Source organism: Aphelocoma coerulescens, chromosome 17 (assembly GCF_041296385.1).
Source record: "Aphelocoma coerulescens isolate FSJ_1873_10779 chromosome 17, UR_Acoe_1.0, whole genome shotgun sequence".
In the NCBI taxonomy this organism is placed as follows: domain Eukaryota; kingdom Metazoa; phylum Chordata; class Aves; order Passeriformes; family Corvidae; genus Aphelocoma; species Aphelocoma coerulescens.
Window position 1 is genome coordinate 10,472,501 of NC_091030.1, and position 15,000 is coordinate 10,487,500.

The 15,000-nt window shown below is 51.7% G+C and overlaps 1 protein-coding gene across 6 annotated transcripts in view; it reads left to right on the forward strand.

Annotated features, from left to right (window-relative positions):
• Positions 1-15,000, forward strand: part of PBX3 (PBX homeobox 3) — a 103,861-nt gene that overhangs the window by 81,792 nt on the left and 7,069 nt on the right. For all 6 annotated transcript variants that reach the window (XM_069031484.1, XM_069031482.1, XM_069031483.1 and 3 more), the window contains 3 exons: positions 2,259-2,500; positions 6,514-6,704; positions 8,523-8,658. In XM_069031484.1, the coding sequence (XP_068887585.1) occupies positions 2,259-2,500; positions 6,514-6,704; positions 8,523-8,658 (569 nt within the window). The remainder of the gene's footprint in view (positions 1-2,258; positions 2,501-6,513; positions 6,705-8,522; positions 8,659-15,000) is intronic.

Genomic DNA, 15,000 nt, shown 5'->3' on the forward strand with positions numbered 1-15,000 from the left:
ATGATGCAGAAATCACTGCAATTGTACCAAATTATTTTGGTGCAGGTTTTGGCTAGGCATTTGCATTTGGGAGCAGAGTGGGACTGTGATGGAATAGTGGGAGGGAGATGAGTTCCATAGCGAAAGTGGAAATGCAGCTGAGGAAAAACAGCTGGAATAGAGCACAGTAAACATGGACTGAGAAAGGGTCCAGAAGCTAAAAGAAAAAACAACAGTAGAAATCATTGATGAGAAGGGAAGGAGAGCTGGAGTGGATTAAAACCAGGATGTTATTGAACATGCTGACAGCAGAGCAGAGGAGGAGTGTGACAAACAGGGGAACAGCTCGCTGAGGAAATCACCCCTGTGTTGTGGCACCGCAGGCCAGGAGCTGTGCAAGAGCCAAGGCAGTGGGGCCTGGCAGACCATGGAATGAGGGACGGGCGCAGGGACCACCACCCCTGCTTCTGCGGGGACTCCCAAGTGTGGCATCACCCTCCCTGGCCACAGCATGGGTGGCCTGAGCCATGCCAGGGCTGTCCCCCCATGTGTGTGCCAGCTCAGGCACACGCTGGGACGATGTGTGGTATCATCAACCTGTGCCTGTGGACCTCTGAACAGGCAACAGAAATAATTTAAAGAGATGATGAGACATTTTTATTGTTCCCATGAAATTATATGGAATTATGGTTTTAAATGAAGGTGACAGGTTTAGAATGTGTATTTGAGAGCAAAATTAATGCCATGCTTTCTTGAGTTGGAACGTTGGCCAGTGGGGGGGTCATCTCCCGCTGCGTGTCCTCCTTGGGACAGTCGGTGTGGAATCCTGTGCTGTTCCCAGAGCAAACAGAGCACATTGCTGGTGCCCAGCTCCATGCCTGGCAGCTGTGTGGTGCTGGCACGTGTGGCACAGCCTGCATGGAGCTGCCGGGAGCGGGGACCAGCACAGGCACCTGCGAACCAGTGAGGTGCCAGTGGCAGCACCCAGGACCCGCTGTGACTGCAGCACGAGTACCTGCCCTGGAACAGAGCTAAAGAGGTTAATTGGGCTGGGAGGCACATGGTGCCTTAAGCCTCTGATGGAAATGTTGATTCAAGAAGCCGTGGCTCTGGTGGGTTGTATGACTGTAATTATTCCTAAACTTCCTTTTTAGTGCAGCTGGCACCAGCCTGGCCTGACCTGATTCACTTACAAATTGTCAGCCCTGATCTATAGGGCACACAGAATGTGCTGACTGAGCAGCGTGTTGGAAATCCACAATTTAAAACAAAAATCAGATTTAAAATGTTGTTGCCAACAATCCAGTGAGACCACTGGAGATTTAAACGCTTCAGTATCCTGGCATCATGACAGCATCCCGGTCCCTGCACAGCCAAGGGGAACTCTGATCCCTTCTTGTTCTGCCCTGGCCTGTGAGCAGCCATTGTGGAGCATCTGGAGCTTCCACAGCCACTCCCACTGCGGCCATTCCCAAGGGCATGCTCCCAGCTCTGTCACCCCCATTTCCCTCCACCTGTGTGGTGCCAGAGACCACAAGCACACTTGGAAGTGGATGCATCCATGGTATTTGTGCCGATGGGAGCGACACCATCTTCCAGCTTTTCCCCTGCAGCCTGATGTAGCTGAGGAGCAAGCGTCAGCTTTTCTCCAAGCATTTTAAACCAACACTTGGGCCTCATGACGGGATGGAATCCAGTGGGAGAGGTCTCCCTAAAACTAATGTGGGGCTTAGATGCATTTGGAAAGAAATGAGAAGCAAATAAATTATTTTCAAATAGATAATGCCCTTACTTTTACTATACAGCATTACATCAAAGTGATACAACACACACGATAGTGCCAGCCCTGCACAGGCTTAGCTGGGTCTTGGAAAACAACTGGAAGGTGAATGTCCCTGTCCTCATGTGAACACCCCTCTGGTTCTTACAATGATGTGTTTAAAATTCTTCAGGGCCCTTTAAAAGCCTTGCAAAGATGTTCCTGCTGTGTACGGGAGCAGAGAGGGTCCCAGGGCACTGCCAGCCCCCCGCGGCACTGGCTGGACTGTGTCTGACGGGACTGGCTGTGGAGGGGGTGCTGGCTGGGGAGCTGGGGCCGTGCCGGGGGCAGGGCTGGGGCAGGGCTGGGCCCCTGGGCAGGCGGGTGTCACAGTGGGCTTGTGGCAGGCGGGCAGTGAGCGGGCAGTGAGCGGGCAGTGAGCGGGCAGTGAGCGGGTAGCGGCCGGGCAGATGCAGAAGTACTGACTGTGTTTTCTCTTGTTCTCTCTTTTCTGCCCAAGGTTTGAGCATCCGAGGAGCCCAGGAGGAAGACCCTCCCGATCCTCAGCTAATGAGACTAGACAATATGCTTCTGGCAGAAGGAGTCTCAGGTCCGGAGAAAGGTGGGGGATCGGCGGCAGCAGCTGCAGCCGCAGCAGCCTCTGGAGGGTCTTCAGATAACTCTATTGAACACTCAGATTACAGAGCCAAATTGACCCAGATCAGACAAATCTATCACACAGAGCTGGAGAAATATGAACAGGTCAGACATCAGCCTCTCACTTGTTCGTGTACCTGATGCTGCTCTCCTCTGCTTGCCAGTGCCCACCACTGCCCGCTCTGGACCACAACCCTCCCTCCCTTTCCCCACCCCTCTGCCCATAGAGAGCCATGACAGGAGACTGTTGGGCTCCAAGGGGCTGCTGGCTGGAGCCAGGGCACATCTTGCATGCCTGAGTGTTTTCTGTTGTCTGTAACTGCACAAGAGCAACATCCAAGCCTGTGTTTCTCCCCTTTGCCCAGCCCATAGAGGCAGAGAGGAGGAGAGGTGTCTGTCACTCAGTGCCACCCTCTGCCCTGTGATGAGGTCTCACACAGCTGAGTCTGGCAGGTTGGGGAGCACAGGCAGACAAGGGCTGTGTTGGCCATCTCAGCCCACAGGCTCCTGGAACAGGTGGTGGGAGACCTGGCCATGGCAGGTTGGCTGGAGCAGGTTGGAAGGGAGTGGGCAGTGAGGTGCCAGCAGAGCACCAGGCCCAGGCTTTGGGACAGAAACTAGGGAAATCCTGGTTCAGGCAGATGCCAGCACACGGTGTCTTTGTTTGGAGTGAAGAGCATGCTGTAGAGACCTGTAGGTTTGCGTTCACCACTGGGACCTGGTCACCCAACACATTTGCCATGCTGGTGGCACTGAGAATGTTTGCCACATGCTCCCAGGTGCCAGCAGCACCGTGTCTCTCGGGTGCCAGTGGCACTGCCTTGTCTGTGCTGTCTCTTTCACTGTGCTGTTCAAGTGGTGAACAAATAACTGAGCAAACACCTGTCAGGGTCTTTGTGCAAATCTGCTGTTCTCCCCTGACTCCCCAGGGCCCCAGTAGCCCTGTGTGGAGCCCCAAGCTCTCCTTGCCCTGCCAGGTGCGGCCGTAGCATTGGGGTGGGGGTGGCTGTCGGATTAACGAGCCCCATGCAGCAGCAGCGTGTCTCATGCGGGCACAGGCTGCAGGCAGATCTGGGCCAGAGCAGCGGCAGGTCGGTGCTTGCAGCCGCTTCCTGGCAAACATCCTTGGACTCTAGTAAGTTTAATGACGTGGGGGAAGCAGGAGCATTTTTTGCGCTGTAGCTCCATTTACAAAGGTTTCGGCTGAAATGTCACAGCCATCCGTCCACACCACAGGAAATTTTGGAGTTCAAATGCTGCTGGAGCAGGAGAGAGGGGTAGAGCTGAGGATGAGCTATGCGTGCTTCCCCACGGATCCTGACACCCAGCCATGTCTGCTCAACAGACATATGATGATTTCCCCAGCCTGGCAGCAAACTGTCTCCTGCTGGTTTGTCTCACCACAGTGCCCGAAAGGCAGCCAGGGCTTGGCATCTCAGCCGCTGGCACCACAGTTTCTGGGAGGCAGGAGCCCTCCTGCAGCGGGGAGCCCGTGCCGGGCACCTGCCTATGCTGCAGAGGCGCTCCTGCCATCCCTGCCCGGTGCAGGCACTCCCGCCATCCCATGGCAGCAGGAACCAGAGCGCCTTCCTGGAGACGCTTTCCAGGCAGAGTTTGATCCTGATATTTGTTGCCAGTCAGGGGAATGCACTCATGAAAAAGAAAAAAAGGGAAAGAGAAATGGAAAGTGTGTCACGCCATCACCCAACGCTCCCTCGCCGGGCGCCGGGAGAAATGGCCACGCACAGGCAGCGCCTTCCATAATTTACAGCTCCTATAACAGAGATGACATATTGAAAGCTATCTGCTGTAATTACACTGAAATACATTTTTTGCTGTAGGCAAAAGTACCGTAAGGGTCCCAGGCCTCCCGGAGCAGCTGGGAACCCACTTCCCAAGTTCGCAGATGTCTCCTGAATTCACCCTGAACTGGGGTGAAGTGTGGCAGCTTAGAAGCCACCACCAGCCTCACAGAGCACTGGCTGCCACCCTGCCCCTCAATATTGTTTTGGGCCATTTCCTCTTTTTTTCCTGTGCAGTCGTGATGAAGCACTGAGGCAGCAGGAGCATCCCTGCTCCTACAAGGTTTCTGAGCAGGTTAACAAGGCCATCACTTATAACCTGACATTATTAATAATGTCTCGGGCACCAAGCAGAGGCCTGAAAAATAGTCCTGGAAAAGGGATCAAGTAGCTCGGACGCTATAAATAAACAAGAGAAACAAGACAAAGCATCAGAGTCTTCTGAGCTTCCTCCCACTGTGCTGTGTGAGGCAGCTCTGCAGAGGGGAGGTGCTGGTGGAGATGAATTAAACTCAGGCTTCCAAACAGTTGTAGCCAAACCAAGTCTCATCAGGCAAGTTAAGTAAATTTAGGGAAAGGTTTTTGCTTCTCGAAAGCAAGAAATAAATTTTTGCTTTTAAATGATGCTATATCTCTTATAGAAAAGACATACCTGAAAATATTACTAACGCAACAGTTGCAAATTTTATTGTACTTTAAAATTGAATTCCCGGGATCTGAAAAGAAGGGGGCTTGTGGCTGTGTGTCTGGAATGTCCATCCAGCACCAAATTCCTAGATTCAGCTGTATTTTGGACCAATCAGAACTGCTGCCTGATCTCGGGGAGAGCTGCTGCATTTTGGTGCCTGTGTCCCCTTCCCTTCTGTGCAACATTTCCCGGGTGAGCCAAAGCTGTTGTTCCTGCCGTTGGTCAGAGGGCTGGACCTGAACTTTTGCATGCTCAGGTTGTCTGCTGATGAAAGAAAGAGAATGTGCCAGTGGGAAGTGAGGGTGAGACATGTTGAACTCCTTCTCCTGGAGCTCGGAGAGTCTTGACAAACCCAGGGGTGGCAGGTGGTGGATGAGCCGTGGTGGCCACGCTGGCACCGCGAGCACTGGGCTCTGCGCCCTCGGCAGTGGCAAGCGAAGGGCTCTGCACCAGGGCTCGCCAAGCGCTGCCTCCAATGGGTGCTGCAAGGATGTAAATTAGCCTGTAATTTACTTTCAGTAGTGTAAAGAAAAAAAATCACTTTGCCTGAAGTGTATGCATCTTTCTTAAGGGTGTACCCAGATTTTAATTATCTAAATGTAAATACTTAACGAATTTTACTTAGAGTAATGAGCTAAAGTGCACACTACATAAATGAGATGTTCTAATTAATCATGTATGAACTACTGGTTTAAAGAAAAGCTATGTGAATTCTGCGAATGTTGGGCTATTGCCAAATTGCTAATCAGCATTTGCATTCATAGATGGCTTCACTTAATAAGTTGTGAGACGTTCAGCAAATGTTATAGGAAATTATGAGTTTTTAGATGCATAAACTTTTCACTTTTAACTCTTTCCCTCACATAATCTATTGAAATGTTGGAGCATCCTTGAAAACGTGGTTGTCAGACATATTATGTACATATTTTGCAGCCTGGCTTTAGAGGGAAGAGGGGAGCTAGCAGAGTTTTTGGCAGGTTCCAGCCTGCAAAGGGAAGGCAGGACAGCAGTGTGATGGCTCCTTGGATATGCGGACCAGGGGGTTCCTGGTGATGGTGTAGCCTGAAGTTTATATCAACATGTTACAGTCTGAGAGCAATAATTGAGGGCTCCCTGTGCCTTCCCTCAGCACCTCTGCCACACAGCATGGGCCAGGCTGGGGCACTGTGTCACTGGAACCACCCGCTGAGGGGACACACGGTGCCTGAGAAAGCTTTCAGGTTCCTCGGTGCTGCAGGGGGGTACCCAGGCACAGGGCTCGGGGCTGCCCTGCCCAGGCGTCACCTACCTGGCTGTGAGATGTGTGGGTCCCCATGCACACCCTGCCCCTGCTTGCAGCTGGTACAGGGGCTGATCCGACTGCTCCTCTCCACTGGGGTCTGGCTGGGGAAAGGGATGAGCATGGCGGGAGCAGTGCCGTGGTCACTCGGCTCCCCTGGCTGCTCCAGGATGGCTGCAGGTCTCCTGGGCAGGCTGTGTGGGATCCTGTGGCCACACGTGTGTGGAGGGGACAGGGCCATGTGAGGGTCCCCCAGCCCCCAGTGCTGCCTTCCCCCAACAGCCAGGTCAGAGCTCGTGTCCTTGTGGGATGGCACAAACCCATGTCTGAGCCTCTTCTTCCTCCACAGGCATGTAATGAATTTACCACACATGTAATGAACCTCCTCAGAGAACAGAGCCGGACACGTCCCATTTCTCCCAAGGAGATTGAAAGGATGGTGGGCATCATTCATCGAAAATTCAGCTCCATCCAGATGCAGCTCAAACAAAGCACTTGTGAAGCAGTAATGATTTTAAGATCAAGGTTCCTTGATGCCAGGTAAGGCCGAGGCAAGTGCCCCTGTCTCTTTTGGGGGGAAGCAGTAATTTCTGGGCAGCCCAGGAGAGCCTGGTCATGTTGGGAGTGGTGTCCCATGTCAGCAGGGATGGGTGGGAGAGGCTGCTCTGTCCCAGCAAAAGCCTTCATCCACAGCTCTTGTGAAAGGGACCCCCTGCACAGTAGGCTTTCAGAGGCAGCAAGGTCTTTTCTATGTATTTTAGTGCAAAGACTGGGCTTGTTTGCAGACACCTACATCACTGTTGGAGCTCAGAGCCCATCCCCAGGGCCCACAGCAGCCTGAGCGGGCTGCTTGCTCCGCAGGCTGCCGGGAGGCAGGCAGACAGGGATTAGGAGGGGGGTTTAGTCACAGTCAGATTTGTTTTGAAACCTGATGAGGTTGGATAGTGGTCCCCAGCCCCTTCATAGGGCTCCTGCTGGCAGAGCAGGGCCCTGGCAGCTGGCAGGGCCTGGCAGAGCAGGAGCGGAGCCGGGCGGAATAGGGAGGAGAAGCAGGCACCATGTGGCGCCTCCCTCCTCCAGCAGCTCACGCTTCACACCTGAAAGCTGCGAGGAGCTAAACAAGACCAAAATAATGTTATTAACAAGGAGGTCACTGGCAGGTGTGGGAAATCAGGGTAATTGCAGGCAGTTGGAGGAGATGTCTGTGGAGAGCTCCAGGAACGCAAAGGTAGAGCCTGCAGATGTACATTTTAAAGTGATTTCTTTAAAAAGGAGGAAGGTAAATAAGGCAAAATGAGCGGAAGCATAGTAATGAGATAAACATAGCTCTAGGGAGGGAGCCTGGCTGCTCCAGGATACAGTGCAGTTAGCAGCACCGTGATACTCTGGAAGAGCGCGCTGGGGATTGCGCTGGGGATTGCGCTCGGCTGCCGGCTGGCCTGGGGCGCCGGCAGTGATTGCAACAGCCCTGGGGGAAGCAGCTCCAAGGAAATGTTTAACGGGAGCCTTCCAGAGGATGTTCCGCAGAAGGAGAGCAGCCGTTGGCACGGAGGGCTGGCACTGCAGCTGTGCAGGCGCTGCCACCGTAAGCCACCTTGGCTGCCACCATGGCAAGGGCTGGTGGCTCCTGTTGGCCGGAGCACGTGTGGGTGCTCTCTGCAAGGCTCTACACTCCAGCCAGGTGGAGTGCACCTTGGGGCCTGTCCCGTGCAGGGCCAGAGCCTGGGCCCCATGCAGCCCATGACAGGAGGGGGCACAGATGGGTCTCGCTCACAAAGCCCTGAAATCCACTTGCTGTTGGAAGCCAATTAGCTCAGGGAGGGCCGTGTGAGGACACGTCAGCGTGGCTGCCCCATCCTGTTCTACCGTGCTCACCCGGGGGAGCTGTGCAGGGGCCCCAGCTGACCTGTGCTGAAGGGAAGGAGGGGAAGGAGGTCTGTCAGACTGCTGCTGGCACAGAGGGGCTCTGTGGCCAGGAGCTTTGGGCTGGGCTGTGTGCCTGGGTGTGGAGCAGTCACAGGGAGGCTTCTGGCTCAGCACCTGCCTCACCTTTTCTGCTGCAGCACATGTATGTGGCCTGTGGCCCCATGGGATGAACCCTGCGGGGAGGTGGGGGTGTGAAACCAGAGGCAGAGGCTGGAGCCATGCAGGGCTGGGTGCAGGATGTGGTGTTGCTGCCTGCTGCTCCCTCCCATGGTGTAGGAGAGCCCAAAGGGATCAGGGTGCCAGGGCAGCTCTGCTGTGTTGCTCTGTGCTGCAGCACAGGCTGTGAAATGTAGGCTGCTGCCCCTCATCTGGCCCTGCCAGGGACCTGCTGGCATCTGGAGGAACAGTTGTGTTTTCCTTTTCTCATTTCAGACGGAAAAGGCGTAACTTCAGTAAACAAGCCACGGAAATCTTGAACGAGTATTTTTACTCCCACCTCAGTAACCCCTACCCCAGTGAAGAAGCCAAAGAGGAGCTGGCAAAGAAATGCAGCATCACGGTATCACAGGTAAGCAGCAGGGAGGACCCCCTGCACCCACAGTGTGTCAGTCTCGGGGTTCCCCTTGCAATGCTGCCGTCTCCCTCCGGGCTCTGGGAAGTGGTTCCAGTGGAGGCAAGTGGTACGGAGCCGGGCCTGCCCACAGCACCTCTGTCGCCCCTTCATATTTGTGTGTTGACCATGATGAGGCTTGCAGGGCGATGGGATGTGGCTGAGCTCTGCAGGAAAGGCAGCATGCCCATGGTGGCTGGGCCTGTGCTGGGGTACAAAGTTGCTGTCCACAGAGAAGAAGATAAAAAGACAGCAAGGTCTGCACTCCACTTCACATCAGCCTTCTCTCTGTACAGCAGTGAGGCTCCTGGCTGAGCCCTGCTCTGCTCTGAATTCATTACAGCTGGCCAGGATTCTGGGTTTATTGTCAAATTTAGGATCTGTCTTTATAGATCCAAATTTCTTTGATTGCTCAAAGTTGTTTTTCTGAGCCAATCATAAATTCAGCCTCTAGCTACGCTGAAGTGACACAAGTGGCTTCTCTGTGGCAAAACTGCATTAGGAAGATTTGCTCCTTTTACCACATATAACAGCTGTTACTGTGAAAGTAATGCAAGAAACCCAGCATCTCCCCAGTCAGGACTGTGCTGTTGTTGGCTGCAGCTACTTTCTCTGTGGGCCAAAGTACCTGTACAGCTCAGACTGGTGTCACGCAGTGGTGCTCAGGCTGATGACACCATCGAGTTTTCCTTCACCAGGCAGCTTGAAAAGCAAAACACCACTTGGCATTCCATGTGGCCTGTATGTTTGCTCGAAACCCCAGCTATTCCCACACAAATCTGGCTTGTACAGCTTGGGGAAGGACTTGAACTTGCGTGGCAGGGAAGTGCCCTGGCGGTTCCCACGCTCTCCAGCCACCCCGCTCCTGTCGCGAGGGCCGGTGTGCCGGCTCCTCCCTGCTCCCTCAGCTCCCTTATCAATATTTCAGGTCCTTGAGAGGAGTGGTGCCTGCGGCGCATGTGTTAACTATTAATGATTGCAGGCTGCAGTATTGGCATTATTAGCAACACAACCTTTAGCTTTATAATTAAGACCTGAGTTGAGATTTACTTTATAGGTCTCCATTGAATGCATGAAAAATTCAGGCACTTTATTGAAGACTTTCAAATGAAAGGCTGCCCAGGTTCTCCAAATTTGGAATTAGTTGACTTTGGATGCACCCACAGTATCAGCCCGAGGACACGTGTGTGTGCCTTGCTGTCTCCTTGCCTGTTCCTTGGCACGCAGCACGTACCCCACTCTGACTGGGGTGGGAAGCACCTGTGCTCGGTGCCAGGGGAAGGGACGGCATTTCTCCCAGTCCATTTACAAATAGCTGTGGTGATGGGCAGGAAGTTTTTGAGGGAAATTCATCACACAGATGTTCCGTCTCACATTGCTCCTTCCTTGCTCTTAGCGTCGCACAAGCCGCTGCAGCCCTGCTGGGTGCAGGGCAGCCGTGGTGGCTGCTGGGCTGCTCCCTGTGCCCTCAGGCATCCCCGCGGCTGCTGTGGATGCCTGGAACCAGCCACACAGCCTGAGAGCACACAAGTGCCAGGGCACTGTGGTCTGCAGCTTTAATCTGCCTGCTGGTTTCAGTCCTTGGCATGAAATGGTTTGTGGCAATTCCTTCAGTAAGTGGTGTCCAGAAATCTTCCATGTGATCCAAGGCAGCCTGCCGTATAGTTAGGGGAGGCCATGCCATCAACACCAACTTAAAGAACCCAAAAGTTCTTCAGTTTTGGTTAGTGTAATTAGGAGAGATGCCATGGGAAGGAGCCCACCAGACCTGCTGAAGAGCTGTTCCCTCTGCACTCAGTGGTGAGTCATGCCTGACAGGGAGGCGGTTAGTGATCCCACCGTGTGGACAGATAAAAAGACAGATCTAGATAAGGCTGAAGTGACTGTAGGAAATGAGATGGAACATTTGAGAAGCCATAACTGATTGCTTCTAGTGCTAATAGATCTGATTTCATTTTTAATTGGTTGTTAGATAAGATTTAATGTATATGCTGTAGAATGAAATAAAAGGCAGGCAGATGGTCCAACAACCCAGCAGTGGCAGAGAGCCTGTGGCAGGAATATAGGTTTGTCTTTTTAATATTTGATACAGACATGAATTAGTTGTTCCTTGAATCCATTAGGAAGTCTGAGTGAGTGATGGGAGTAGCTGCATTGTGTCCTCCATAGCGCCACGTCCAGCAGCCTCAGCCTTTCTGGGTGACATTGCCAGCCTGGTACAAGGGCAGTGCTGCCCACCCAGCCTGGCACCAGGGATGCAGGGCTGGGCCCTTGGCCTTGGCTGGAGCTTTGCTCTGGCAAATAGTTATAAATGACTTGGAAAACCTCGGGATGATACGGTGAAGCCTGGAAATGGGGCCGTGTATCATGTAATGGGAGAGGAGCATGTATGAGAGAGAGGGAGTGCATCAGCTGGTTGCTTGAGTTCCTGATGGATCTGCTGTCACAGCCAGAGAACATGAAGACCGTGGATATTCTAATCTTTGATTTCCAAAGGTACTTCCAAAGGCTGCATGGCAGTACTGCAGGGTAGGTTGGTATTTTCTAGGTCAAACTGGGCTGGAGTTGTCTTTCTTTGTACTGAAAAGGGTATGTATTTTTGAGGCCATGTAGTAGAAGATCTCTGAGCAGGCACTGTGGAGCAGCTCCGCACACACTGCTCTGGTGACTGGCAGCAGAACTCAGAGGATGCAATCCAGAACTCGGAGTGAATTGAGCAGTCACCGAAACTCTGGCAGGAGCAGCATCGCAGGAGACAGGCAATGGCATCTGAGGAAGTGACTGAGCTGCACCTCTCTCAGGGCTTTCATGGAAGATCTCTAAGTGTGTGTATTTTCAGCCTTGACCAAGTGTCCCTTGGACCTTACCGTGCCTGTCACCATGCCCCATTTACCTCCTGTGCTGCAAACACCCTGGAGGGGCAAAGAGCTGGAAGAAGGAATAAATACCATTAAGGGATGGCTTTCCAAACTCTGGAGCTGTTGGCTCGTGTTTGATGAAGAGGCTTTGTCCTTTCCCTGGCTGAGCCAGGCTCCTCTGTAGCCTCTCCTAACGATGATCCCAAGTGTTTCTCTCTTGTACTGTCAGTGCCTCGTACATGCTGGGGGCAGATTCATGGCAGAACATTTTCTCCCTCAAACACTTAATTAGTGAGTGTTTTGGGTCATCCTCCCCCCAGATTAAGCCGCTGACTGGAAATCCTGCTGCCATGGCACTTTACTGAGCTGCAAAGAAAATTGTCTCCCAGAATCGTTTCATTGCAGGTGGGAGATCAATGGTTTCAGTTTTGATACCAGTGTTTAAAATAATATGTAGAGAAGGTTTTTCAAGAAAAGCATAATGACAAACTATTTATTAAGATGAACACCTCACACAATTTCATTTTTAAGAGTGCGGAAAAGGTAATTCTGGGGAAAAAAATGTCCTTAGCAGAGAACATTGTCAGCTGTAATTTAGAGCTACCCCATCAGCACACGTTGGAGGGAGATAAACTGTATTGTCTGTTCTCCCCTACCATTGCTGCGAGGCTGACGTTTTGTACTTTTGCAGATGAGCCTCTTTCAGGGTGTCACAAACGACCATCAGTCCATCACACGGGCTGGAGAGAGGGCACAGCCAGTGCTGAGAGCGGGGCAGTGGAGTACAGCAATAACATCTTTCACTGCTTCAAACAAAAGAAGGATGTGGTTGACAAGGGAATATATTTAACATTGTTTTAAAAAAAGCATGCAGGAGCTGGTTTTCAGCAGCCCTCCGGCCCCAGCTGCTTCTGAGTGTTTCTGTGAGCAGGCGGACAAGGAAAACTGTGGATGGAGGGGCTCTTACCCTGGGACTTCATGTGGGAAGCAAGGAAAAAAGCTGCAGCATAATGAAATAGTTCTGGAGGTAAAATTCTTGGGTTTAGATCATAGACTGTAATTGTGCAACATTGATTTTTAACATCTTCTGGTTTGTACCATGTTTTAGGTGTGGAACATAGACTGTGTGCTACAAACATGGAAACACAATGGAAAGATTTCCATGGTCCATGGATCTATAGCTCCCTAATTCAGCAGCAATGCTCTTGCGTCAGCTGCGTCTTTGCCGAATGAGCACTGATTTATCCCAGGAAATCACCCACTCTGGAGACATGAGGCAGGCCTGCCCCATCCCAAATCCCACATTAGGCATCTTGATGGTTTCAGTAATAATTTATTGTCTTTTTATTTAACATTGCAATTAACATGATAAATAAGTGCAACAGTATTGTTTGAAATGTAATATACAATTAAGCCCAATTAATTAATTGGCCTTCAATGATCAGGAGGAGAAATATGTTCATTGTTTTTTTTATGTGAAGAGATAGTTTATTTTAATGAAAAATGTGTTGTGAGGCAGCTTGCGATGGAGACAACTTCCATGTTTAGGGTGAGCATGGGGCTGGGCGAGGAGCCGGGTCCTGGTGCTGATGGGGAAGCCCAGCACCTGCTCCCCCGTCTTCCCTGGGACGGTGGCAGTGCCAGCAGCACAAGCTGGGTGAGGTGTGCTCCAGGTGGGCAGGAATCCTAAATCCTGCCTTGCACAGCCTGCTGGAGCAGTGCCCTGGCCCTGTCCTGGCCAGGTCCAGCTGCCCGTGTGGGCCATGCTCACCCAGCTGCGGCCACAGTCCCCGCGTGTCCCTGGGTGGCCCCACATTCCCTGGACTGGGGCAGGCTCTGCCCTGCACTGGTGAGCCATGGTAGCACAAAGAGTCCTTGGGCAGAGGGACCGGGGCAGTGACTGCGGCTCCTCGGGCAGCCCCGACGCCGCGCAGGGCGCGCGCTGCAGTCTCAGGAAGAGTTTAACATTTCTGGGTATTCATTTAGATGTGGTGTGCGGGTTAAACATAACGTACGAGCGCTGCTCCTCTCATTGCTTCCAATTAAACCTTGCTTGTTAGTTTAACCTCTAGGTAATCCCATCAAACAATTGATGTCAAGGAAACACTGCCCACAGTGGCTCTGGATGAGTGGCCATTAATTTTAATTGCCTTGATATTAAAGATTAAGAAGTATTGGGACTAGCAGAATGGAAACGATCTGATGTCAAGCAAATCCACTCGTTGAGGCTTCCCCAGGCTGCTGGTGATATTAAAATTTTACTGTGAGAATTAAATAAACCTTTATTAGTGATGGCTGTTGTTTGATTGGTCCAGGGGTGTGCATAAACAGAGGGGTCTCGTGCACATCCGTGGACAATACGGTTGATGTGCAGAGATTCCTCAATTATGATACTGTTAATAAAGCATAATCTGATTGTACACAATAATTATTTTCTGGGTTTCATTAATGTATTATTGCTTCTCTGACTGACAAGGTGATATTAAGTGCAATATATAGAATATGGTGAAGTATTATCAGGGGAGCAGGATGTATAAGGTGCCTTCCATATTACTGGTAAAGGCCAGAGGTTTTCCATTAATTGTGGTTAAACAAAAGATGTGCTGCATCAAATACAGCAGGATTTGACTCCTGCCTCAGCAGGGTCCTGAATTGGGTGCTATGACAAGACCCCAGCCCCCGCCACGCCCTGTGGCTGCCTGATAACCACTGGACTGCCACTGGTCCCTTCCCCTTTACCCTGCTGGGTTGTTGCAGTTGTTTTTTTGTGTCTGCCGTGTTGGCCATTGCCCACGTTCCAAACTGGGTTTGTTATTTAGGAGCTCTGTTACAGCAGCTGAACTTAAACAAAGCCCCTAAGCAAGATCATACAAACTTCCCTGAGCAGCTCCAGGCGTGACCCCTGTGTGGGTTAATAGCCGGTGCCCTGGGAGCCACCTTGGCTTCAATACAGCATCTTCAAAGGGAGATGACAAAGTGACTTTTCAACCATTATTGATTTATATGATTCCTTTCATTTTCAGCCAACCAAACACGATTCTGTGAGTAGGCTGCCAAGGTTGTTCCAGCCCAAAAATAAAGAACAATTGCTCTCACTGCCCGCTTGCCCTCAGTCAACCGGACCTTGGTCCCCCCTGAGCAGATTTTGGGGTCTTGCACCAGTTTTGTTGACAAATGGCCCATGGTGGTAGGGGACAATGCTGTGCTCAGTAGTACAGCAAGCTCCAGGATACGTGTGGTCATCAGTCACTTGTGCCTCAGTTTGCCAAGAGAGCAGCAGAGCCAGGTCTTGATCAGCTCCATAGTGATGTTTAACTGATCCGGGTTAGTGCTCAGTTACCTGGAGCAGATACGGATTGTGTTTCTGGCATCTCAAAATGACATCTCAAAGGGTTCCTCCTTTGCCCAGCCAAGCACTTTGTGTCCCTCACCCTTCCCACCT